Source organism: Zeus faber (genome assembly GCF_960531495.2).
Source record: "Zeus faber genome assembly, chromosome: 5".
Lineage (NCBI taxonomy): Eukaryota > Metazoa > Chordata > Actinopteri > Zeiformes > Zeidae > Zeus > Zeus faber.
Window position 1 is genome coordinate 3966147 of NC_137192.1, and position 27669 is coordinate 3993815.

At 43.0% G+C, this 27669-nt stretch overlaps 2 protein-coding genes across 5 annotated transcripts; both read left to right on the forward strand.

The window, feature by feature from the left end:
* The first annotated feature begins 9433 nt into the window (after window positions 1-9433).
* On the forward strand, window positions 9434-18386 carry zc3h11a (zinc finger CCCH-type containing 11A). 4 transcript variants are annotated; one of them, XM_080000200.1, is made up of 16 exons: window positions 9434-9497; window positions 11071-11148; window positions 11929-12072; window positions 12176-12295; window positions 12423-12546; window positions 12649-12828; window positions 12922-13011; window positions 13114-13278; window positions 14434-14511; window positions 14674-14763; window positions 14889-15470; window positions 15565-15662; window positions 15769-16309; window positions 16416-16588; window positions 16684-16889; window positions 16980-18386. In XM_080000200.1, the coding sequence occupies exons 3-16, from the start codon at window positions 11998-12000 to the stop codon at window positions 17191-17193; spliced, it is 2736 nt and encodes a 911-aa protein (XP_079856326.1). In that variant the 5' UTR covers window positions 9434-9497; window positions 11071-11148; window positions 11929-11997; the 3' UTR covers window positions 17194-18386. The 4 variants fall into 4 exon arrangements, with proteins under 4 accessions (XP_079856326.1, XP_079856325.1, XP_079856327.1 ...); XM_080000199.1 differs by having other exon boundaries at window positions 9436-11148; XM_080000201.1 differs by having other exon boundaries at window positions 9436-11148; window positions 14434-14505.
* Window positions 18387-18942: 556 nt separating this feature from the next.
* On the forward strand, window positions 18943-25520 carry LOC307230176 (uncharacterized protein; the record flags this gene model as incomplete). The annotated part of the gene is made up of 2 exons (XM_080000413.1): window positions 18943-19129; window positions 23298-25520. The coding sequence occupies 2 exons, from the start codon at window positions 18943-18945 to the stop codon at window positions 24128-24130; spliced, it is 1020 nt and encodes a 339-aa protein (XP_079856539.1). The 3' UTR covers window positions 24131-25520.
* Window positions 25521-27669: the final 2149 nt, after the last annotated feature.

Consider the following 27669-nt stretch of genomic DNA (forward strand, 5'->3'; position numbering starts at 1 on the left):
TTGCATCAAAATACATAACAAAATGGCACAGAACTGCATTTTTTGTAGTTTCTAGGATTAGGGTTGAGCGTTAGGGTTGAAAACCTTTATAAATAATTGAGTAAATATTACACAATGTATATAATCGTTTTTGCTCCTGAGGGGATGGTAGCTCAGGCGGTAGAGCTGGTGGTCTAGTGATCTTAAGGTTGCTGGTTCGATCCCAGGCTCCTCCTGCCAGCATGCTGTAGGGTCCTTGAGCAAGACAATTAACCCCTAATTGCTCCTGATGGCTGCGTCCATCGGTGTTTGAACAATTGTAAGTCGCTTTGGATAAAAGCGTCTACTAAATGTAAATGTGCTCCTGTAGAAGCCACAAGTCTATTTATCAACCTTTTTTTAAGTAAAACATGTTTTATTTACAGTCATGGAGATGACACTACCCAAAATCCTAAATGTAACAGTGACATCTCTGATTGGTGGAGCTTGCTGTTACTATGGAGCTGTTTACCGCACTGTCTGATGGGTGCACAGGTGTGCAAATGCTGATTTATATCCAGTTAAATTGTATCTATGAATGAAATTCATACTCAGGGAATGACCCTATATCCTTATTCATGCCCGACCTTGAATTTGATAGAACCATTCAATAGATAAGATGCAAAACCAGTATGCCCTCTTTTATTTTGTACAAGTCAGAACAAAATTGAAACCCATGCATTTTCAATTTTAATGCATCCATGCATCAATTTAGGATAGGCTCCTTAATCTTTCTCAGCACACTTGCACCATCTTTCCACCTGATCCATATACTGTAGCTCCATCATCTGCATATAGTGAACCTATTTATGAACATATCCTTCTGTCTAGGTTCATAAAAATATAATTGATCATGATTTAATAGCACTGGACTAATGACACTTCCTTGAGGGATTTCGTTAACTATATCATACTCATCAGATAATTCCAGCCCCACTTTAAGTCCAAACTTTAGTAATAGAAAATCTAGTACCCAGTTGAAAAACCTTTCACCAATGCCCATTCTAGTTACTTACAATGCCCCTTTCACATAGAGTGATATGATTTTTCAATATCAAAGAAAGCAATCGGCATCAATTCTTTCATCTTAAACAAGAAGGGGGGGGGTCATTACGCACGGGAAGACCCCCAAAGGGGTACAGATAACACACAATGGGGCTTTTGGGATCAGACGCACTTTATGCATCTCATAGTGTCTGATTGCAAAATCTCTGTTGACGTAAATTAAGATAATTTTAATTTAGGAGGTTTTAAATATATATTTAATACAACATAGACAATTAATACTATTATATAATTTAAAACAACACAGACAATTAATACTATTATATAATAATAGAACCCAGAATAGTGATTGTAGCACCGCCCCTTGCCGCCGTCAGCACGAGCGCCTCGTGTTGGTTGCACACATTTCAGTAGTTTTTGTATTAGAGCTTATTGTGCATAATCTGCGGGTGTCATGACATTTCACTGCATATGTGTATGACCGTGTATATGTATGTAACAAATACCCTCTTGAATCTTGAACCTTGAACCTTGAACATGACACGACCTCCCGTTAGGAGGTCCATCTGTTCACAAAATCCTATCAAGTAAATGGTCCGGATCCTTTCTATCCCCAGTCTCAAAACTATACATGGAGAAACAGCATTCAGTTTTTATGCACCACATATCTGGAACAAACTCACAGAAAACTGCAGGTCTGCTGCAACTCTCACTTTCATGCCTGTTCCTGTACCTGCTCCTGTTCTCTGCCTCTTTTCCTGGACCCTGATTCTCTGCTTGTTTCTGGACCCTGATACTCTGCCTGTTTCCCTGGACCCTGGTTCCCTGCCGACATGTTTGCCTTTTGACTGTTCCGCTGGTTTTGACCCCTGCCTGTTCTTCAATAAACCCTTTATCCTAGCACCTGTTCTTGAGCCTCCGTTGTGTGCTGCATTTGGGTTCACCAGACTGCATCGTGGCAGAACGATCTGACCAAATATGAACCCAACAGAACAGTTTTTTGTAGCTTTCAGGTGGTTCCTCACCAGGAACCAACCAGGAGATTCACCTGCTAGGCACTGGCCATGCTTCCCGGCCTGAACATTTCCTTCTGACCCTTGGCCAAGCCCCTGGTCCTGAGCCACCTAGCCCGGTACTCGCCTGTCCTTTCCCTTTCCCTGAGGATCCGCAGCAGTCCCCCTTCTCGGGGTCGCATCTTGCCTTTTTATCTAGGGACAGTCTCCCCAGTCTCCGGTGTCCTGTGCTCCCCAGTCTCCGCGGTCCAGCACTCCCGAATTTCCTCTGTCTAGCGTTCCCTGGTCTCCGCTGTGCGACGCTCCCCAGTTTCCACATCCCGGCGCTCCCCAGTTAATGCATCGCGACGATCCCATGTCTTTGCATCCGGCACTCCCCAGTCTCTGCTGTCCGACGCTCCCAGTTTCCGCTGTCTGGTGCTCCCTAACCTAAGCAGGAACAACCTGGGGTTGCAGCGGCTGGAGGCCTCTGCACAATCCCTCCGGACGGAGGCAGCCAAACGTGCTACGCTCATGCGACAGCTGAGCAGGCTTTCCAGTAACCAGCTGTAAAGGTGGCTCCACCACCAGCTGTGACCAACCCAGTCTGCTAACCTGACCTCTCACCTTCCCCAAGCCTGCCACTCCGGTCTTCCCAGCCAAGCCTCAGTATGTTCCTAAGTCTTGGCCGTTCCTGCTGAGGCTCCCCCTGTTCCCAAGTCGTCAATCAATGCCTTCGGCCAATCCCGCTGAGGCTTCCCCTGTTCCTTTTCCCAAGCCGTCAGCCTCTCCTGCTGAGGCTCCCCATGTTCCTGCACTGTTGGCCTCCCTTGCCGAGGTCTTGCCCATTCCAGTACCCAAGCCGTCGGCCGCCACTTCTGAGGTCCAGCCCGTTCCAGTTCCCAGGCTGTCACTTTCCTCTCCCAAGGTCCAGCTAGTTCCGGTTCCCGTGCCATCGGTCACCTCTCCCGAGGTCCAGCCCGTTCCAGTTCCCGAGCCGTACGCAGCCTCTCACAAGGTCCAGCCCATTCTAGTTCCTGTGCCTTCGGCCACCTGTTGTCGTGAACAAAGAGATTCAGGCCTGGGCCTGTGAAAAAAGCCTGGATCTCTGGATGACATTTCTATCTTATTCTGGCTTCAAACCTTGGAAGAAAAATCACTGGAACAAAACAAAATCTGATGCGATCAAGTTTATTATGTTTTGGTGAGACAAATAGAGCAGCAAACTCGGGAGTTGGCTTTGCGAAAACCCACTGATCTTATCTCTCTTTGTTCTCCACTTTATAGTCGTGGAGAAGCCTGCTCTTTTACATGTTCTGACTCTTTCAGTGTCATGAATTACTCAAAATCTCGTTTGAGCCAATTGCAGCTTGTAGTTTTGTCATCATACTCTCTGATGTCACGTTCTTAACAGCCAATCGCAGCATTCGTAGCTGAACACCCTCCCCTTTCATGGAAGAAGGCAGTCTCTATGAATTCCTGTACTTTTCCACCCAGCTGTTCCTTTGTCAGAAAACTCTACAATTCTTGGCTTCGCTGGACATGGGCATGTGCTGTATTTGATCTTCCAGTTTGTGGAAGGTTTTTGCTTCCTCTGCTGGTCACATGAAGTACTAGACTTTTGCTCTCTCTGCTGGTTGCATGAAGTACTAGACTTTGGCTCTTACATTTTTAAAAGGTTTTTTGATACACTCAATTTTGGTTTTATGCATCGGTGGTTTATTATGACATGTAATAGGTTTTTGTTTTTGTTTTTTTAATTTGTGCTGTCAGCATGCTGGGAATACAACACAAGAGTATTTGTATGCCATTGCATCTAGAACAGAATTTGTCTGCAAGTGGAGTTCAAGTTCTCAACCTGCAATGCAACTCTTTATTCATTCATAAATCATCAAGAACCGCTGCAATAACTCTGTCATGTGAATGACCTGTAGAATGGCAAGAGCACAGTTTTTGGTTATAGAGAACCACTACCAACCCCCTCTTTGGAGAACTATTTATCATATTTGGGTCAATAAACAACTGATCACTACTCCAAGAGGGGGAGAATCACCCTGGGTGAGACAAATAAACATAGAAACAGGCAACATTTACACAAAAACATAAACATTGGACTACAACATGTATTGAAAATCAGTCAATTAGATCCAGGAAAACTGGAACTACAACTGGTTAATGCAATCAGGAGGGTGCTGGGATGCAAGCCAAGCAGGTGTGGTAGTTTGAGTTTGTGTGTGTGTGTAAGATGTCCACAGGTGAGTGTACATGACTTATCCCCATTGGTACTGGCGTAGAAGGTCGATAGTATGTCGCGGCCCCTTCAAGCACCGGAAAGGGCCCCGAAGAACCCCGAACTCCGCAGCCCTGTAGACACTCTACGGCTGCAGGAAAGCCCCGAGTACCCTGCCCTGTGGCCACAGAAGACCCCCAGGCCCCCAGAGAAGCCAGAGGGCCTTGGAGCAACCCCCACGCCCAGCCCAGAGGAGCATTACCCAGTCCCAGGGAGCACAAGGAGACCCCGCACCCCAGGGACGCACACATACAACCAACCCCCAGATGCAGGCACAGAACCCGGGCCGCGGCGCAAGGAACAGACTGACACCCTGCCTGAGCCGCCCACCCTGCAGGTGAGCCGGCAGGACCCCCATGCCCACCCATGCCCTGCGCAAGGGGGAGGCCTGCCCCACCGCAGCCGACCAGACGCCCTGCCAGGTCGCAGCACATCCTAAGCAACCAGGCGCAAACCGTTAGGACTCCAGCCCAGCCGGAAGGGGGGGCTGACCCGACCACCCCCCGGGCCAACCACGCCCCCACACCGACTTGCCAGCAACCGGCCACCCCGGAAAACCCCAGTGCTCAATGTGTGCTGTTGGTAATTGCAGTTAAAATTGCAGGGTTGGGGGTATGTCAAACCCGAATCACTTGCACCCCTCCTGCCCTACAGACCCTGGTCCGGTGGAGTGTTGTTAGGAATAGGATTGGTGTGCAAGTGTATGTGTTCTAAGCTAATATGAGTGGGATTAAAATTTTGGGACGGACGAGAAGAACGCCTGGGTAGGAGCGTGACAGGCAAGGTGGCAGCTGCACCCCCCCCTCCCCACGGGACACAGAAGGACACACAAGCTCAGACACCCTGCCCGCAGAGCGGGGGACTCCAGCGGAGCGCCGACCCACTGGCCACGGGGCAATCTATTACGCGGTGGGTAATAGGTAATTTTCATGTCGGGTCACTAATTAACCACAACACTCTCCTGAGGTCCACCCAGTTCCATTTCTAGAGCCTTCAGCCGCCTCTCCCAAGGTCCAGCCCATTCCGGTTCCTGAGCCACCTGCCACTTCTGTTCCAGAGCCATCGGGGGTACTGTCAGGATGCTGCCCTGTGCTTGTTTTATCTGTCTCTCTCTCTAGCTCCTTCTGTCTCTCTCTAGCTCCCTCTGTCTCTCGATAGCTCCCTCTGTCTCTAGCTTCCTCTGTCCCTCTCTAGCTCCCTCTGTCTGTCTCTGGTTCCACATCCCGCCACTGCACACCTGTCCCCATTCTAAAGAAAATAATAATAATTAGCATTCCAAATAATACCTGTCGTTCAGGGAGCGACACCTTTCACAATTTACTTGTTCAAGGAACAAGATAATTCTATTAGAGGACAAGAAATAAAAGTACAAGTACTAAGGTAAGTATTTGGGGAATATTACTTGTCGTTTGGGGAATGACAGGTAATTAATGTGAATATATACGCTAATAGCCTCAAAGCCAGAACAACAAGGATAAAGTGCAGCTTCTTCCCAGAGGCTGTGAGGCTTATGAACTCTGATGGAGAATGATATATCCTCGAGGATCACCCAGTTGTTCCGTTGTAGAAAACCTGTTTCAATCAATTACTCTATTCTGTTGATTGAACAAATAAAACCTGTTTTGATCAATTACTCTATTCTGTTGGTCAATTCAAGTATGATAACAATTAAGACCTGTTTTAATCAATTACTAAACTTCTGTTGATCAATTCAAGTATAACAATTACCTTCGAGGTTTTCTGCGTGCTCGTTGATGGGTTGGAGCGTCAATCAGAGGACGTATCACGAATTTAGGAGTTAGTCATATTTATTGTCAGGCAGAATCAAAAAGTGCCAAGTCCGAGCCAAGTCCGAGGGCCAAGTCTGAGCCAGGCCAGTGGAAGCCCTGATGCTTCTTCCCTGGATCCTTATATAGTCTAATGTACGCAAGTGGTCACAAAAGGACATATGGATCACAAAGAACAATGTACGTGCAGAACAACACGAACAACATGTACGCAAGCGGAAAAGTACTGGAACAACATGTGCGCGACTGGTCACAAAAGGACATTTCCAACCAGAGGCGCCATATTATTTCTAACAACTCCCTGACTTAAAGTCTGTCCACTGCACTTTTTAATGCTGCTACTGTTTGCGGCTAGTTTTATGCACCAAAAATGTATTTTAAATCTTTTAGCTATTACATTGCAAAGTGATATTTATTCTGTAGGCTGCTGTACCTGGGTAACAAATTTCATTCCTCCCTGTTTTTAACATGTTTGAATGACAATAAACTAAACTGAAACTGAACTGAAACTGAAGGTAAAGCAAAAGCCCACAGCCACTTTTTTTGTCAGATCTACAGATACTGCCTCCTGAAAGCAATGTAGCTTAGTCACCTAACTATTTTGACATTGGTTTCAATTATGAATTTGATCTATGAATAATGTTCGGAAACATTGGAATATTTTAAATGGTTGTTTTAATGTTTTCAGTTGGCCAAGCCTACCGGGCTCCTCAAGTGGTTGGTCAAACCGGTCATCAGCGATTCTCCATGAAGCCAGCAACAGTTGCAGTTATGTCTAGAATTCAACTGAGAGAGAGCAAGCTCAAATAGTGGCAGCAGCAAATAGCAGTGACACTTCCGGTTGCAGCCCCTGCTGCCACTGACTTGCCATGGCATCTGCCCCTGTTTGTTGCAGCTGCAATTGCTGTAGAGGAGATGCCGAAAATATAAAATCAATAAAATTATTATTTTGAAAAATGTCAAATCTATTTACTGAATTACATTTACTTATTTATTGAATTATATTTACATTTATTTTATATTTATTGTCTCATTTATTTATTTCAGGATTTATTTCATAGGCATATTTATTTATGTATTTATTTATGTATTTATCATCTATTTTTTAAATATTGACTAAAATGGCATTCCATACCATTTGTTTGTTTGTTTTTTGTAAGAATGTACAAACAATCAGTCATACCAGTTCAAACAGAAACAAATTAAACTTGGTGACACTACTGATGTGCTTTTATTGTTAGTCACAAATTTAAGAGACTCAAAATAACATTAAATCTCAATCAGAAACAACTTAAAAGATGGCATTTGATTAAGAAATTTAGCTTTATGGATATGGAATTTCCCTAATAAAATAAAAAGGTTAACAATAGTACATACATTTTTACCTTTACATTCAAAATAAGTGACAATATATTTCCCTTCAATGATAATTGCATGTGTTGTTTTGCACAATAAATAACAGTCTTTCCAGAATGGAATACTATATGGGCATAGAAAAGATGAGCTACACTTTTGCAGAAAGTACATTTGTTATCAACCTATAATAATCTTGAAAAATACACGTTTGTTGGATATATGTTATGGCATATTTTTAGATGTTGATGATCAGTATTTGTGCTGGAGCGAAAAAAGACAGAAGAGTTAAGGATAAAAAGAGTATTTATGAAGTACTGGTACAATGTTTTGAGAACAGTGCACACAGGAGTCTATCCATGATGACCGCCCCGATCTCTGGGGCGAGCTGGTTATATACATTAGTATCTATGGAGTGACAGTTAACGACAGATGTCACAAAACTGTTGGATGTCACAAAGGGTGCAGTAACCGTATGAAAGTGTAAAAGCCAAACATTGCTTTGTGACACAAGTTTGACGTTCAACAAACTAGGAAGTTGTGAGATGATTATGTTTGGGAAAACATTGTGCGCACCCGTACGTAAACTCAGAATATCCTTTTTGTGATGTCACACAAGCTGCCACTGGCTATGGGACTAAATATATAAACTATGATCTATTTTTTATGTCAAGTATATAAAGTATAAATTATTACATTTCCTATCACAAGTATCTATTATTGTATTTTCTATCAGCAGTACTTTTCCTTGCAGAATGGACAAACATGACCTAAAGCACAGAGCGGTTAGAATACAAAAAGAAAGTGGGTGAATGTTATGACACATCATCAATGTATTTCTCTAATTTTGTTTAGATGAAGACTCTAAAAGGATGAAGCCATGCTTTGCGCCAGTTAATCTCTGTAGAATGGGAGCTCCAAAAAGATTTTCCACTTTGTGTTATTTTCCTAGTAGGGTGGAAACATTCTCTAATATGTCTGTTCGAGAATTTGTTGCTGAAAATATCACCATTTATATAAAGAGTACATACAACTTGAGGATCCTTGTGTTTTTCCTTAATTCTAATATACCATTAGGTATGGATTTTATTACCATGCTGTTTTTTTTCTTACTTGATAGGGAATGCTTCCTCCTTAAGAAAAGCTCCACAGTTACCACTATTAGAGTCAAATAAGTCCTTGAGGAAGATGTTTCTGTCAACCCAATGTTGTAAATACAGTGACTTGTTCCTCTTAGTAATACATTCATTGTTCCATATGATAAGAGAAAGGAGAAAGGTGAGAGGTGGAGAAAGGTGGCTGGCAACCTTGCAATACTATAATTGCACATCAATAAAAAATTAAGACCTACTTCATTAAAATTGTGTGGAATGAAGTACCATAGTGGGTTTCGTGATTTTAAACATTCTTTTATGCATTTTACCTTAAATGTATTATTCAAGTCCATGAAATCCAATTATTTAACGCCACCCTCAGCTTTGGATCCAGGAAGAATTGCTCAGATGATTTCTTCAGACGATTCTGTTTATTTTTCCACACAAAGTTCGTTAATATGTTATTAATGTCTTTACATGTTGAGTCCTGCCGTGTTCAAAATTTACAAGTCCGGAGTGATGCGATGGAACTGGAACTTTGAGCTACGGAGAGTTTATTGGACGGTTTGAGAATCTAACAAAAAATGAATAAAAACTGAATACGTCGACGCAGTGAGTCCTGAGCTGCGTCTCTTTTTTTTCTCACAGTCCCTCATGAAACTTGAGGGAAAAGGCTGGTTAGACAAATCTTGAAACCCCTTCAGCTTTAGTCAAAACAACCCTTCCTAAGATCGAGAGACCCTTTGAAGCCATAAATTGTTCTCATCTTAAAAGAGTTCCATTCTCTGAAGGCGGTGAGGGAGTGATTTACGTCATGGGACGGGGGTGGAGCTTCGCTTGTGACGTCTCTTGGTTCTCCCTTCGCCATTTTGTTTCAGTTGGAGCGCGACCGGACAAGAACCCGGGACGGGTGTATCCGCAGTTTGAACACAGTTTTACCTTTTTAAATCGGAGACCGGTAATTAACACAAAGTATTGTTTACATATTACACATTTTCTTGTGGTACAAAAATATTGTGATTGTTGTAGACTAGAACAGTATCGTATGGTAGGCTGATGCTAACTATACGCTAGTTAATGTTAGCCGTAACGAGGCCCTTTTAGCACTCGGTTGGCGTTATAGCACCAGGGCTGCGAAATGACGGAAACACCACATCAGAAGGGAAAGGCGGAATTTGTGGATGTTGAGTCACTCTTGTTTCCTGCTTCCAGACGAGTTTGTCTTTCGAAAAAGCAAAATGTTGTTGTCACCGGGTCCAATAATTGCTCTGTATCGCCAATAACTAGGAGGCATTGTACAAGACTAGGTTCACCCTATGGTGTCAACGGTGTTCCCTCAAGATTTCCGTATCTTCCAGGATGACAATGCCCCCACGAACAAAGCTAAATTAACTAAATACTTGTTTCATGGACACCTCTGCGATCAATTGGAAGTCGATTTCCACTCCCTTCGTCCTGTTAAGGACCGGTGGCTTTTCCTCTTGAAGAATTTGTTACTTGGTGTTTCCCATTAGTGTGCCAATCCCCTTTATTTTGGCTAACATTGGTAGATTAACATATATGTTATTGGTAAGGCATGGCTAACTTGTTAGTTAGGTAACACGCTTTGAAATGGTTTTAATCACCTATTAATGAAACGTTCAAAGTTTAATTCTTTATCGTCCATAACAATTGATCACATAATGCACTTATGTAATTTAGAAAATCGTTTGTCATTACGAGTAGTTGTATTACTACAACATATTGCACACTTCACTCATGGCGATGGGTCTGCCAAACATTAATACTACACAAAAAATCGGAACAACAGGACGTTGACTTCATTTTGCCGATGCAATTCTATGATGAATTTACATTGCAGTGGCCTGTTTTAAGTGCAACGCCATTGTCAATTTCCTCGTAGCAATTTGCTTATTAAGTTGAGGTACATTGTATGGAAATGTTGTGATGTTTGTGAAAAGTGTTTTGTCTGCTAACAACCCTTTTCAGTTTCCTGGGGAGAGTTTCTGTCTTATTCATAGGTTTAAACCTGCCTGATCTCCCTTTGTGGGGTTCTCCGGATATGGATGTTTTTTGCCAAGTGAAAGTAATTTTCCCCGGAAGATTTTTGTTTGTTTTTTTGTTTTTTTACAACTTTTATAGTCACCATCTCTAGATGCCTGAATTTACTGCCCAGTTTTTATTCCTGCCTCACCTATCACCACCAAGTATACAACACCCCCTCATGCTACGAGGAGTCCAAGAAGAAACAGAAGATTTTTATCCACCTACCACTCAAATCTTCCCTGTTTTTTGATGGATCCCATAAGAGAAGATTTTTTTTTTGGGGCTGTTTTGTCCCTCAACTATTTCTTTCCATTAGTTTTATGTATTAATAAAAATAAAAAAAAAATAAAAAAAATCTCTCAAGGACATTGCCCAAGCCACAAGTAATGTTAGGCTGTCTGGAGATAATGGGGTTGGCCGGATGACAAGAGTCTCTTGCCCACCCTACCCCTTTCCCTTTTCTCATGGATCAAGTGTTCCTTCAGGACACCATAGCACGACGAAGACACCCACCCAGCCAAGAAGTGAACCCAAGAAGGGAGAGATTGTCTCAGCCACTTCAGGTAAATGTTGACACTGGTTTAAACCCGACCCATTTGGCAATATCTTGTTGACTGAGTAGAGGCCTTCACGGGTTTGTCCAAGGCCCAACCTGGAACCTGTACAGGTTGTGGTTCAAGTTCAACAAAACTTAGCAGCATTTAGCATCTCCATTTTTTTAACAAAAAAAAAAATAGGTGAAAAAAATCTGAAGACACAATGCTAAACATTATTTTTATATAATGAATCACAGCACTCGGAAGTAAGAAGTGAACATATAATAACAAGTGCAGCCGCTTTAATCAACATCACTTAAATACAATTTAGAAATAAAGTTTGTGGTGTTGTCTGTCTTCGTCAGCCAACATGTCTACATATTTTACACAATGAATATTTACAGTCTGCTTTGAGTCAGAACTTAAATATAAAAAAAACCTCAAATATCGATGTATGTGTCCGCCTAGTCAACAATAGCTGATCTTTTTCCTTTTCCGAGTTTCTCATTTTGGACTACAAATGCAACCTTACCACGAAGGAGTGCGGCTTCTTTCTATAATTGGTTAGAGGTGAAGAATCAGAATTGGTTAGCTTTTCATTGCCACTTGCCTAACGCTTCTATAAATTAACAAATCTGCGGAAGACGCTATCAAGCTTCTTTTATATTGGTCGAAGAAAATATGGCCATCATTATCGCTTTATTGCCCTGCACTATTTTGTTGCACCACTAATTGTTAAAACTGGTTCTAAAAGAGCCAGTGAAATGACCATGTTAAAAATATGCACTGTCTCGTTCTCCTTATCAGGGAGTTTCCTGTTGGCTGTGAGGAGAACGACCCACTCATTTAAAAAGGCCCACCCCATCACCTTTGTCTATGAAGAGATCCAGCCTGACCATGAGCAACAATGGAGATGACTGTTACTTCTACTACTACTCCACCTGCACTAAGGTACATTCAGAACTGTGGGGAATATTTTCACACTACACACTGTTTTGTAGTAAATACTGATTGGACAGTGTGATACTTATTCACGTGTCATTTTGGTTTATAGGGTGACAGCTGCCCATTTAGACACTGTGAAGCCGCAATGGGCAACGAGACTGTCTGCAATCTCTGGCAGGAGGGGCGTTGCTTCCGTACAGTCTGCAAGTTCCGTCACATGGAGATCAAGGTGAGCAAAACAAGAATGGCTTTTAATGAAGCAAAGTACAGCTGTTGACCATTGATCTTCGCAGGACCTATTTTTAAATCTGCGTTTGGATATATTACATACTATATTCCTTTCCTTCCTCAAACAGAAAAACAGGAAAGAGATTGCGTGTTATTGGGAAAACCAGCCTGCAGGCTGTCAAAAGCCCCACTGTGCCTTCTACCATGAAAGGTCACGCTTCATCGACAGTGTCCACTTCCCACCCAATAAAGGTATATTGTGCATTTTTGTGCAACTTGATTCTCGCTTAAACTACTTGCTATACTTTGAAGGGGCGGTGAAAATAAAGTAACCTTTTAACCACTCCCTGTCAGGCCAGGCGAAGACAGAGGAGCCTCCACAGGAAGAGGTAGCCCCTCCGCCCGCTCCTATCCCCACTGCAGCCAATCCCCAACTTAGAGGGGTCCTCAAGGCAGAAACTCAGGAGAGTGTACCAAGCCCCACACACCCACCAGTTGTGATCAATCCAACCGACGATGATGAGGATGAGGATGGTTAGTTGTGCGCTTATCCCATTTTGTATATCTCTGCATAGTTTACAAGGTCTTATTTTGTCAGTAATCGTGTGTGTGTTTGTGTATTCCCAGACCAGCTCTCAGAAGGGGAGGAAGGCAAAGTGGGCCCAGATGGAACTTGGCTGACCTCGCCCAGAAAGTTGGCAGGAGGCGCCAATTCAAGTAAGACCTGAGTCCGAAACATGGCCCAACGCTACGACTAGCTTTCTAAAGAAAATGGGACGAAGTAGTTTCACTGCCTCACGACCGCATTCTCCAACTTAGATGACTGCCTGAACTTTGGAGTGTGCACCCTAGAGGAGATCCGACTGAGGAAAGCCCTGAAAGCATTCTATCCTGTGCCAAATGCTGAAGCTCCCCTGCTGAAGACTGACAGAAAGGAGAACATCCGCTCTCGGCTACGCCCAGCTCCCCTCCAGGCTACACAGGGTAAATTTATATTTGAATGGCTTATGTGTGTGCGTGTTGCACCCCCAGAATGCGAGTCCCCCTCCTTTGGGCTTGCCGCCATAGTTACTGTGACTGCAGAGCTAGCGCTAATCCAAGGCTAAATGGCAAAGCGGTGAAGGTACAAACCCTATATTCCATCGGTAGTGATGATGAACGTGGACTCACTGACCAACAATTCTGATTAGCTGACTGCCCCGGTGAGGAAGATCTACAGGGAGTTCAGTTAACTGTTTCACGGAAACATGGCTAGCTGGCAACAATCAGGAGGCTAATGTGGATTTACCGGGATTCACTACTGCGAGAGCTGACAGGGATGTTCCTCTGGTATGTGGTAAACATTCCGTGCCCCATTATTTGGAGTGGGAGCAGCTGTTCCCTTGAATTAACAAGGTGGTTTCCACCACTGTCTTGCAGATAAAAAAAAGCCATATCCATAGGATAAAAATAAATCTAGGTGATGCGTGCTGTAGAAAAAGATAAAAAGTTAGCGTAAAAGAAGACACTTCACCGACAGAGTTCCTAGCCTTGAGTTTGCCATGTTATGATTTGAACATATTTTTTTAATGCTAAATGCAGTACCTTTGAGGGTTTCTGGAGAGTATTTGTCATTGTTTTGACCAACATACATTTTGAACATATAAAAAAAAATCTGCGATTAAAGAGAGCGAGACGGTCACAGAGAAAGTTTCCCCATTATGCACAGTTTCGTTCCATATGGAAACGTAAAATATATAAACACTGTTCTGGCCTGCCGATCGCGAGCACCCCATCGCTTATACGCACATCTAGGATACTGTCAGAGAGAGGGACAGGTGCGCACATTGCGCCCAATCCCCCCGCACCCTCCTCGGGATGGCGCACTGGGTGGCTGCCTATCTTGCCTATAGGAAGAGCCGTCCCTGGACAGCCCTATTGGTTAGATTGTGTAACATAAAGAAAACGCTTTTTTTTTTTTTTTTTTTTTTCCCCCCGTAAATCGCAGCCTTTGTGATTTGAAAATTGCGATGCTGGTTTGAATTTGATCAATTGTTCAGCCCAAATGTAAATGCATATCAAAATAATTATGCCAAAAATAATTTTCCAACCCTTTACAAAAAACATGTTAACCAATGTTCTGTACACCTTTCCTACTAGACCCAGCTTTCCCTGAAGATGACGACAGACCTAAAAGCAGCGTAATCGACAGGCTTGGAAAGAGAGTGTCAGGCAAGGGTAAATTTACTTTTTGCACAATTTGAGAGAGATTTAGGCTAAATGGTTGTTTTTTTTGTTTGTTTTTTTATGGTGTTTGTGTTTGGATATAAGCATTTACTGCTTTTGCTTTTAATCGAATTAACTGCTGCATATAATGAATTGTTGTTTTTTGTCTGATAGATGCCCAGACCGTGGAGCAGCCGCCGCTGAAATGCAGTCTGATCAAGCGTCTAGGAAGAGCTGTGGAGGATGAAGACACCTTTCAGAAAGGTGAGCAGAGCAGCAGCACCACCTTTCCATTGAAAACTGGAGGAAGTAAAGAACTTTTTAAATTATACCAATGCGTGTTATTTGTAAGGCACGTATTGGAAGATTTCTCTTGATCTTTTTTTTAGGTCTGAAGCCCCTTCGAGAAAGACTTGGCTTTCCAGTAGAGCCCATGGGCTCTCCTTTGTCTGTAGCCTTACCAGTAGCGGAGACAAACGCAGAGTCAAAGAAGTCTCCAAAGCAAATTCGCATCAAGACCCTGGAGGAGATCAGACAGGAGAAGGCTGCAAAGTCTCAGAACAAGAAACAAGAAGTCCCTTCCGCCCCGGCTCATCCAACAGTCTCATCAAAAGCCCCCAGTGGCACAAAGAGATCCATCACAGTCAAAGACTCCTCCATTGTCCAGATAAAGACTCTCTCTGAGATCTTCCATGCCAAGAAAAGGAAGCAGGGAGAAGAAGACCAGGAAACGCAGTGCAGTCCCAAAAAGGCCAGCCAGGAATGTGAGAAATCTGCAGATAAGGCCATGGTTGCACCAGGCCACGTGGACGCTTCCCGGGCTGAGGTCCGAGTGAAGACCCTTGAGGAGATCCGCAGGGAGAAGGCAGCCAGGATGCAGGCTATGCAGTCCAAGGACACTGAGAATGGCAATGAAGAGGTCACCACTATGAAGCCCTACCTACTGTGCATCAAGAAACAACCTTCAACTGGTAAAACTGTTGAGCTGTTGCAAATCCATCGTTACACAATTCTACATGTTACTGTCTTACAGTAATAAGTTTTCTTTTGCATTTTAATTTACAGATTCTAATCCAATGCATTTGTTGAAAGCGGCAGACAACATTAAAACAAAGAAGGCTGTAGAAGTGAAAGAAAAGGTGGTTCTGGCCTCTGAGTTAGAGGTATGACCTGTTGTACATATGGACTGCTGCTGATTATATTTAGCTGTGCCTTATTTTCCTAATTGGAATTAATTAATTACTTAATCAGCCTTGTTTTGCCCTGTAGGTTAGCCCTGACTCCAGCAATGGGGTCACGGTCAAGAGCTTTGAGGAGATCATGCGTGAGAAACGTCTCCGCAGGCAAGAAATGGAGGAGCGAGTCTCCTCCCCGAGCCAATCGCAAGCATCCTCTGAGGAAGAGCCTCCCCAGAAACAGGAAGTCGTAGTCACGAAGAAGGCTTTCATCAGAGCCAGGAGCACGACAGCGGCAGGTGCCTCATTTCCCTCCACCACCTCGTTCTCCAGCCGTGGTCGCAAGAGGATATCCCTCAAATCCTCGGCTGCCTCACCTGTTCACAGCACTCCTGCTACTGGTCAGCCGGCTGTGACCGCCACATCTCCAGAGCAGCAGGCCCAGGTAGATTCTGCTTCACACAGTCCAAGTGACTCCAAATCATCCCCGAGCAAAGGCAAGAGGAGTTGCCAAGCGGTTAGGCCAGGCAAGCAAACCAGAAGGGCCGCTCCTCAAGGCTGTGCCATCGAAGAGCCTCCTGCTGATGAGGCGTCAAACCAGGCAAAATCTGCCAACCAGATCATCGAGATAAAAGGTACTTTACTCAAACACCTTGTGGATGGTATAGTCTTATAGCACCACAACACAATTTTTTAATTTGCAAGTCCCGTTCAATAATTGTCTACTGATACCATTTCCAGTGAGGCCGAAGCTTAACGTGAAGCCTTCTGTGATGAAGCCAGCGGTGCAGGTGAAACCAGGCCAGAAGAGGAAAGCTGCTGCACGATCTGCCGTGGCAGAGGTTAAACCTTTGAACAGTGCCTCCACCTTGTCAAAAGAGCCACCTCAGGAGCCACCCTGTAAACAAAGAGATGTATGTCAGGCCTTCCAAAGAAAGTGAAATATTTATGATTTTAAATCGAATCCCCAAGACAACTTCTCAAGGATTTTTTTTATTTTTACATGCAGATGCTATCCCACTCTGAGGAGGTCCAGCTGATCCCCGCAGAGCCCAGGAGCCCTGCTGCTCTGCTGGGCTCAGGCTCCAGCACCAGCCGCTTGAAGGAGGACCTGCAGACAGTCCCAGTGTTTCAACAAAGCCCAGGTCAAACACTGTCTACTACCAATACAGCAGATGCAGCCGCATCCAGAGAGGCCTCCAGTGTCCTCCAAAGGTAAAAGGGGAAAAACAAATTTAGGGTAAAATCTGTTCTGATCGGAAATTGATGCTGACTGACTGTTCACCTGCTTCTCTGTTCAATTAGCCCCGTGGTGAAGACTTCAACCCAGTCCAAGTCTCGGAGGCCCAGCTTGGCCTCATCACGTGCACCAAACGCCTCCAATACCGCTGCCTCAGCCGTGGACGACTTTGATGAGCTGATGAATGAGTTCACGGATGACCACCTGGAGGAAGACATGGACCCCGGAATGGGAGAAGACGACTTGCTGCAGGAACTGTCAGAAATGATCGACAGCTGAGGTCCTGACAAGTAGAATATCCAATCTCCATACCCCGCTAGCTGACTTTTAAACACCCACTCTTCTTCATTTGAGGATGAGTGGCCGCCCATCATGGAGTGTCAGAAAATCGCCCACAAGCTGATGTGGGACATATTCACCTAAGTATGTACATTTCCCCTAAAAAGTCACAAAATACAAATAACTGTCACGTATTGGAAATGCACATATTATGATAGATGACTGGTTTTATTGTCTTTTTTTTTTATGCTCTCAAGCAAACTATTGCTCTTGTTTTAAGGTTAATTTCAACCACATGGTGCTGTGCTGGGCTTTTGTTTTCTAATTAAATCCATTTTGTCTTCTGCGAGAAAATGTGATTGCCTCTCTATCTGGCTTAAACAATCTCAGGCAGTGTCTTTATCAGGAATACCTGCTCGAATAATTCTGTTTTCAAGTTGCAAAGTGTTCGCTCACTGACTATTACCATCATCGTTGTGGAGAGGAAAGCCAAATCTGTATACTGTGTATGCGAAGACATAGCAAGTTGAATATGGAATCCTCATACCACTGCACTTATTGTAGACTGTTCCTTCCCACATGTATTATTTATTTCTCAACTGGTGGAATACTAGGTTAAATCTTGTTGCCCTGGTATAGATTACAACAGTTAACATTTTTAGCTTTATGTTTAATATTCTAGAAAAAAATATTGTAAATGGCTGATATGGAACGAGTAAAAAGGAAGTCCTAAAATACAAGTTTCACAGCTTAATATTTTTTGTGGCTTGTTTGTGACATGATTCCACTGAGTTGGTGCATATTCTCCCTGCCTTTGTCCTCTTTTTTGTTTTATGAATACTACATTGGTCTTAAAATGTAAATGTTTCTTTTTTTTGTTAACGCTTTTATCCGACAGACACAATTTCAGCACCTTCGTGACACAATTATTCCAATGGTTTTATTGTAATGAACTCAGGGACTGTCGTTCAAAAAGCTGTTTGAATTATGCGTCCTAGTCAGTGACTATGATTCAACTCAACCATCTACACTTGCTCCTGTGTGTAAAAAGTATTTCTCATTGCCTTCTCCAGCCAAAGCTGATCAGTGAGGTGAACTGTCATTTTCTATGTTTGTGTCTGTTCAGACCATTTTCCCATGAGCCTGCTGTCAGGTGACTTGTGTAAGTTACTGTCTAAATAAAAAGTATTTTAATGACAAATGTTTTGGTGAAACAATTAATAGCATTTAGGGATCCATGTTGCTGAGTAATCGTCTGGATGTATGTCAGATGTTGAGTTCTATGGGAAGAACTACCTAAAATATGGAAAGAAGCATTTGTCACAATCTGGAAACCTGGGTAAATTCTAATCAGGAAATTCAGACCTATAGCTTTAACTTTCCATGAATGCAAAATCGGTAAAAGAATGATCAATGAAAGACTGGCTTATCTTGTCTAAATGTACTGCCAAGTCACTTCTTCACTGTGCTGTTTTCATTCAATCCAGCACTATGCACTGTGATCGTTCAGTCCTACCATTGACATCTATGTTATATATTATCGACATATAATAGCCATATTATATTTAGCGAGAATTTGACTTGATTACAACTTAAATATATTTTTTAAGTACTAATTCTGAAAGTAAGTCGATCCACTCTCCTTGCCAGTTGGTGGCGGTAATGGGAACTGGGACGAAGATGCCGGCGTCGTCACTTCCGGCTGACCGGATGTAAACAGGAAGGACGCTGCTCCGGAGAGCCCGCAACATGAGTAAACTGGAGCTACTCAATGTCTTTCTGAACGATCGGCTGACAGCGGCCGCCGAAGACATCTTCAGGGCGGTGAAAAGCACCGTGGCGGAGTACCAGAGCGAAATAGTGCGCTCAAAAGAGGAGAACGAGCGCCTGAAGCGACTCCTGAGCGTCGCTGTCCAGCGTCTGTTACTGCGCCCAGGTAAAATAAATGAAATGGAGGTTTGTGTTCATGTATTATTTATGATTAAAATTCTTGGGAGTCGTTTTGCCACATTTTTAAACAATATTGTGTGTGTTGTGATTGTGTCAAAAATTAAATGTCTACCCCAAAAAGGGAGAGCGGATACAGTCCAACTGCAAATATACTTAGCTGCAGCCTGCATAAGGGGGTGGTGTTCAACGTCGAACGTTTAATCCCACCCACTGTGATTAGATTGGTTTGATTGTCGAATTTGGGCGGGGTTAAACGCGATTTCATTGGTTTGGACTTTGGTTTGGGCGGGGTTAAACAACACGGGGAACTGCTCCTCTCAACTCTGTTAGTGGTGAGCGTTCCAATTCCTTTCAGGGACACAAATCTTTTGGTTCAGTTCACTGTAAAGATCGTTCTCCGAATCCCGAACGCAATCACTCAGTGAGTCCTACCTGCAGCCGAAGTCCGTGCAGGAAGTCTGCTGGTGTATAACGATGTTAAAACAAGTTTGACGCTACACTTCATTGCCCCCCTCCCCCAATCAATTATGGTCTGGGTATAGGCTACATATTTTTTTAAGAAATACAATTGGCCATTGTTCATTTTAATTAGTTTGTGCCTGACTACAATGCACAACTAGCACTTTTAACTACGGTGAACAGGTGTCCCAGTTTGTCCGGGATTATCCCGGTTTTCGAGCTATGTCTCCTGAATCCTGACAGAGATCTGTAAAACACTAAAATGTTATATGTTAAAAATGTTAAATATATCATTTTATTGAGTAGGCGCACACTTTTTTTTTAAGTTATGAGAGTGCACAAGCTGCGAGCTGTGAGCCCACGGGCTTGAAATCCAGCCGTCCGCGGAGCACTGAGCTGCGGCAGCTCGCTCGGCAGCTGCGAGAATTGTCGAATCTCGCAAAGTAAGGAGGAAATCAACTAGATTAGATGCAAACAGAATGCCTTTATTTACAAAAAGAGATAAAATATCAGTCGAACAGCCCTGCCGACGTAAGATGATATACAGACACCTATACACGTGCAGTTATTAACCACCACAGACCGATGGAGTCTACACTACGCAGCGCGCATGGTGCGAATGTGCGTTCAGAGCCACAACACGCACATATACAACAAATTGGATGATGTCACAAAGCGTCCTACTCCACAAACTTATCTCGTTCCGCAACACAGCTGGAGGTTTTAGCACCTTGACGTGTTGGCGATGCACAAGCGTTCAGCTACTTCTGGTCAAGTTGAATCGGTTTTCACAAATTTTTGCTCTCTATGTGGATCGATATGGATGACACTTGAACCATGAGATGTGCCGGTTCTAAAGAGACCTCAACCACGTCTCTGTGTACTGCAATTGTTGTGTTTCAGATATCTTTAGCCTAAAGAAGGCCAAGATTAAAAATAAAAAAAGGTAGAGCAATAACATCATAACCTGCCGGCTGGACCCCTAATAATTGTCCCCCATCCTGATGGAAAAGGCGGAAACGTATGCAGACATCTACAGTGACATAATGACGTGGCTCTCGGGACGGTTTTTCCCATGGAAAAGCAATCCAGTTCTTAGAAGGTTTGCAAGTTGAACCAACTGCGAATATATATAGATATGTTATACTTGATATATTATACTTGAAAATGCTGCGTTCTGCACACACTGCAAGAGTATCTGTCGCACACAATGGAAATGCTGACATAAAATATAATATTAAGATGGCCAAATATAAGCGATAATAATAATAATATATAGCTGCAAGCAGAAATACACAGGGATCATTATCGACACCAATTACAAATTTTCGAGTTCCCATAGCATCAGTTTGTGCTGTCGCTCATCTTTACATCAGCATTACGTCGAAAAACGAGTAACAGTTTTCCGAGTCTCCAGTGAACGCAGCATCGTCTGACGTAATGAGGCAGTGACACGTTAATAATAATACGAGCTGATACACTGGTTGCGTGTTATGACTTTATCCTAAAAAATAGAAGGTGGCTGTCTCCTACCTGTCGTCCGCAGAGTCCTGCCTAACGGTGTCTATGAAGAAGGGAATCACTCCGTGTGGAAGTTCCCAACAACAGAGTTCCATTCAAATGGATTAAACACTGCATGTCCCTCAGAGACATTTCATCAACTTTTTAGACTAAAATAAAACAATTCGGACCCATTGCTCTGGACCTGCAAGCAAACTCCACGTGTGAGGATACAAACACGGAATATGTTTTTGACTGTTTTCCACAGTGTGTCTCTTATGGCTGGCTCGAATGCCGCAAAATAAGAAGGAACGCAGCACCGGGTTAGATGCGAACAGAATGCGTTTATGTTTACAAAATGGGCAAAAGAGATAAAATATCAAACAAAGCGCCCCACTGACGTCAAGCAGGTAAAGCGACACACACACGCGCGCGCTCACACACACGCTCACAAACTTACGCACAGTTTGCAGCCACTACAGAGCGATGGAGACTAAACTACGTAGTTGGCACAGTGTGACTTTAGCCATATCCTGCACATATAAAGTAAATTGGATGATGATGTCACAAAGTGTGTTACTCCACAAACTCATCTCGCTTCACCACCCGACCAAAAGTTTTAGAACCTTGGTGTGTGGGCGATGCGTTCAGCTACTTCCGGTCAAATTTAATCGGTTTTTCACTAATTCCTGCTCTATATGTTGATCAATATGGATGAAACTTGAACCCTGAGATATCTGAGATGTCTCGGTTCTTTAACAGTGTCCGTAGCTCCAATCGTTGTCATGTTCCATTCACTTTTAGCCCCAAAAATGCCAAGGAGAATCAATAAAATAAAAATCATATTGTTCAGCTCCAGGCAGCAATACACAGAGTCCAGTTTAGTCGTATTATGTAGGTATTACAGTTTTCTGGGTTCTCTGAAACACAGCAAGACTTTCCAAGTTGAACACCGCGTCGGCTCCCTCAGTCTGTCGTCTCTTGGTTGCTTGTCTAGCGGAGCAACCACTCTGCGGCCGACACAGTTTAAACTCCCCGAATGCAAATAAGCACCCAGAAATGGAAACCGGAATTATATAACATAATGATGTAACAAAGCACCCTGCTCCACAAACTAATCAAGATACGTCAAACTTCTTCAATTTGCAACTGTTTTTCACTAGTTCCTGCTCCACATGTAGATCGACGTGGATTACATTACATTACATTTAGTCATTTATCAGACGCTTTTATCCAAAGCGACTTACAATTGTTCAAACACCGACGGGCGCAGCCATCAGGAGCAATTAGGGGTTAAGTGTCTTGCTCAAGGACACTACAGCATGCTAGCAGGAGGAGCCTGGGATCGAACCAGCAACCTTTAGATCACTAGACGATCAGCTCTACCTCCTGAGCTACCATCCCCATAAATAAAAATAAATAAATAAATAAATAAAACTTGCACCAAAGATGTCTAAAATGCCCCGGTTCCAACGTGACCTCAATCATGTCTGCGGGTTTGGCGAGTCGTGTCCCAGACACTTTTAGCCCGAAAAATGCCAAGGAGAAAAATAATAATAATGAAAATAAGAAGCAATACACAGGGTCCAGTTTAGTCATGTTAGGTACGTACTAGGTACGTGTTTTAATGTTTTGGAATAATCTGAGATTACAATTTTTCATACCCTTCCTTTCCAGTGAAAATGATTTATCTCCAAATTTGGTGATTTTGAATGTTTGTAATAAACTGAATGAGTGCTCCTTTATAAGTGAGAAAAATTCTCCTACTTCTTAACCTAAATAAACTGGACTAGATTAGCTGGAAAATGCATTGTTACAAAGCTGAATTTGACACTTAACGCTCACACCTAGCATCAGTCCACAATCACAACTGACATTTAACCCCACCCAAATTCAGCAGTTAAACCAATCAAAGCATGGTGTAATATTAAACGTTATATTAAACGTTCAACGTTGAACTCCGCCCCATGCTGCAGGCTGGCTGCCAGGTACTCCTCTCCTTCTTAGGGAGGGCCAGCTCACATAATCCTTTGTTGTGTGAACTCCCCAAACTCCCCAAGCTCCCCAAGGATCATAGGAGCTTGCAGCTCCCATGACCCCCCACCCGAAGGATTGTATTCTTCTTCCCGGGGAAAAAAAAAAAGAATCAACGTGGTTTTTGTTGCCTTATGATCTTATTCTTTCCAACCTCCAAGGAGAAGGACATTCCTCGGAGCCGCTGCCCAGCGAAGACGACTGGCCACCTGCACAGAGCCAGGTGGAGCTAGAACCGTCCACCCCGCAAATTAAAGAAGAAATCGTGCTCGTTGCCATTCAAAAGTATGACCAGCATCCTGGAAAAGTGCTGCCTCGCCCCTTGGAGGAAGACATCGGTCAGGTTGAGCAACCACAGGTGTCCCATCTCCCGCTGACCCAGAATACCCCTGATGGAGAGATGGTGTTTCCACCTCCAAACGTACTGCAGGACATCAAAAGGGAGAGCGACGGCGAGGACATCTATAAGTTCCAACTAATCGGCAGCCCGGCCACCCTGAAGCCTGCCTGTTCTAATTTCGCGGGAGCTTTGATCGAACCCAGTGCCGGTACATTACATGATAATTGGACTCGAGACAGACCGACCATCCCAGCACGCCTTGGACAAGACATGAAAGCGGCAGCCACTGCAGCGGCAGCCCGCCCGAACGAAAAACCCACTTCCCGCCTGCTGCACCTCAAGAGCTCGAGATCCTTCAGGCCATCGTCCTGTCAAGCCAGGAGCATTCCCAAGCGGCACTGCTGCAGGGAGTGTGGGAAGGGCTTCAGCTTTGCCTGCCAGCTGGAGGTCCACATGCGCTGGCACACCAAGGAGAAGCCTTATGGCTGCACGGTGTGTCGGAAGAGCTTCACCACAGTCAGCATGCTGAAGAGGCACCACCGCATTCACACTGGTGAGAAGCCCTTCCGCTGCCACGTCTGCGGCAAGTGCTTCAATCAGTCGGCCCACCTCAACACCCACATCAGGCTCCACACGGGAGAGAGGCACAGATGAGGCTCTCTGGACTTGAAAAAGAGTTGCCTTCATGTGAACCGCGATTGGATGTCGCTGACTCTCCTGCTGAAGCGATGTACAGTAATGGTGTGAACTGTGTATTGTGTATGTGTTGTGCAATAAGCTATGGTATGTCATGTTGTTAGACATATAATTTATCAATGTGTATTGTCTTGTGCGGATTGTCTTTTAAGAGTGGTTAATATGTGGAGCTGTTTTCAGTATAGTTTGTTAAAGCTGAATTGAGCAAAATTCAAGAAAATCACAATTGATGTTGAAAGAACTGTTGACTTTGCACTCTTTTCCAATAAGTTTTTTTTATGTTGGCCTACCGTGCCAAGAAATGACAAAAAGCACAGGGTCGCTGAGCATGAATCAAATGGGAAACACTTGCAGGAGCGAAAGCGTAACAACCTTTAACGCTACTTTTAACACATCTTTTTCGTTATATTATGACTGTCCACCATTCAGAACACAACAGTAAGCCACATGATGAGGTTCTGAGCTGCTTTGCCACCGTTTTATAGCATGGAGGGAATAACCAGTTAGTGCTATTAGCAAGAAAAGATAAGTAAAAGGAAAACGTTTGGCTAAAAAGGTAGCAGTAGATTGGGGAGATTTGGGGCATCTGTAGAATTTACCAGTCCTTCCCATTACAGTGTTCTGACTCAATTTCATTAGCAGAAATATTGCTTAATGCAGCTTTAACTTTTTTTTGTGTGATGGTGAAAATCATCTTTGAACTGATATTTTGATTTGATAAATATATATTTATGAGTTAAAAAGTTGTATGTATGCTTCCTATTCATAAAATCAGCTGCAGGCCAAATGAAGCTGTTCAATGGCTTTTGTTTGCTTGGACTAAAAGTAGGAGACTGCACGTCGTTGTAAGGGACAGATCTACTGCCTGAAAGTTATCTTTGGTTTCTCTTCAACAGCGTTGATGAGGACACACTCCACTTAAAATGAATGATATAATTATTAAACGGAGCTCTTGTGTTGCAAGATCTAAATTGCAAATATGTACTAATTCACCAGTTCCAGCCAGAATATGAGTTTTTCATCACAATAAACTCAAATTTCAGACTGAAAGTGAGCACTCTTATTAGGCCAGAAGAAGAAGCAGTTATATCTGTTTGTGAAGTTATTTTTGTGGCCAACGGGATAATGGGGTGCCGTGGTAAAAAGTGTGAAATGGCAGAAAAAAGGTTTGGAAACACTGCTCTACAACACCAGGCGGTAAAATCCTTACATGATTTTTCCCAACATACCAACATGTCAAATGTAAAATAGCAAAATAAGTTAAGAGACAGAGTAGAGTGCTGTCAATTAATAATCTAAGTAAAAAGTCTCTGGTATTCATAGTGCAATGTTTCTGATGTCATAAACAATGTCCGCCCTCATGAAAGGGTAGGTGTTTTCCATAAATGCATAATGGTCAGCATTAGGTGGTAGAATATACTGTCCTTCAATAAATGCTCTCTGCCCTCTCATTGGCTGAATAACAACGATAAGGTGTAACCGTGTGTTATTTCAAAATAACATAACACTTCTCTGTGTCCCCGATGAATGCTCTTGCACCAGAAAGCATTGTTTTTTTATATGAAAGGACTTAATCAAAAAAACTTTGATTACTCTGATGTGTCTCCCGATGCAGCCCCCCCCCCCCCCCCCCTCTCCCATGTGATCCGAGGCCCCTCCGGTGAAACAAGTCTGTTTAGAAATAGTAATTCAAAAGAGCCAAAGAAGTTAGAGAAGCAAAAAATGAACAGCTGGTTGCCTTTAGAAGCATTTAGTAGTCAATACTAAAAAAAAAAAACATACAACATACCTATTGTTCCTGAACGCTCCAAAAAATAAGTCGCAATTGTGTGAGCACCCAGCTTCAAGGAGTCCCACACCCTATCATTTTGTGGAAAAAAGAGACCTTTTATCCAATCAAGCTTGCCATTGGTGCAGATGACCTGTGGATTTTTTCGGTGTGTACTGAATCATATCAGGAGGGTCTTTCAAAAACACTAACAATAGGATGCTAATGTTACCTCGACGTATGAGGGTTGTTCACCTCGGACTACGTGAGGCTCTGGAAGCAGAGTGTTGATGGTGTATTAAAAGCTGTGAATGAACTCCTTTGAATACAATTGTTGACTTGTCATAAAAATTGTTTTCCTCTTAGTGTAGGACCTAACAAAGATTCAAGATTCAAGAGGTTATTTGTCACATAAGGGGAGTGAGAGTTTAAGAGAGAGGTGTTCAAATATTGTTTGGACACAACAAAATGATCATTATACGCCTGGGGATTCTAGCAGTCTACGGCTGTTGCTGTCCACTGAAGTCCACTCCGGGGGCGGGGGGGGGGGGGGGTGTGTGTGTGTGTGTGTGTGTGTGTGTGTGTGTGTGTGTGTGTGTGTGTGCGTGTGTGCGCGTGCGTACGTGCGTGCGTGTGTGTGTGTGCTCCATGCTTGCCTGTGTCCAGTATAATATGTCCCGTGAGGACAGTACGTCGAGGAGGAGATCCAACTTTTCTCTTTCACTGTATTGAATCGTTGCAGGCCTGCGTAGAAGAAAATTTTAATCTAAACGTGAGTATGCATTTCAAGATCCATTTTTGTAGAGTCTGAAGGTCATCGCATACAATATATTTTTTTTCTTTTATGTTCGGACATTTTGGAATGTTGTCAGGGCTCTAGCCAATTATCCAGATAGTTTTTAACTAATCAACTTCAAACTACTCATTTTACTATTAATTTTACAAACAAGTAATTTGACTCAATTATTTTCTCTTATAAGAGGGGGAAATGATTTTTGTACAACTATGTTGAATGATGAATAGCCATAAAGTGGCCTATTTGAATAATTGTATTATATGCCCAATTTAAGTGCTGAAATTCCCTGAAAATAGCCCATTTTGTGCTGAAGTGTTTGAAAAGTCCTTGAACAAAAAGGATTATTGAAAACCTGCGATATTCCACCTGTTTTTTTCATTGTAAGTCACTTTCAACTAAAGCGTATTCTAAATGACAATGTAATGTATTTTTTTGTTCTTCAAACCGTAACTTCAGAAAACATTTCCAGGATCGCTTTTACGACAGATTGTGCCAGGGAAATGCAAATTTAATCCAGCATGGTTGGAATTAGACACTTATAATAGTAGATGACAATGAGATTTTATATATAATATACAAGTACACACACACTAATATATATAGACTGAGATTAAGATATTTTATTTAATAAAGATCACATTAAAGATTATATTTGTTTTGCATGAAGTCCTTGAAAATTGAAGTTCTTGAATTTTATTTTTTAATGCCAGAATGAACCCTGCCGATAGTTCAAAAGCATTGCTGGAATCAGGGAAAGAAAAGTGTCAGTGAAAGGTTTCGGGGTCCCTCTCACTAAAAAAAAAGCTGTGAAAGAATAAACACAGGAAGCTTTCCATCAAGGGATGAGAATAGCAGGTACGTCCATCAATGAGATATCTGTAATGGAAATCCAATAATTGATCACGTCTTTCTTATGGGTCAAAGATATTGATG

Excerpts from the sequence above, each read along its gene's own strand:
- zc3h11a (XM_080000200.1), top strand. The coding sequence starts at position 11,998 with ATGAAGAGATCCAGCCTGACCATGAGCAACAATGGAGATGACTGTTAC. Across the intron at positions 12,073-12,175 it reads ACTACTCCACCTGCACTAAG|GGTGACAGCTGCCCATTTAG; the intron begins GTACATTCAGAA and ends TTTGGTTTATAG. Across the intron at positions 13,012-13,113 it reads GGCAGGAGGCGCCAATTCAA|ATGACTGCCTGAACTTTGGA; the intron begins GTAAGACCTGAG and ends TCTCCAACTTAG.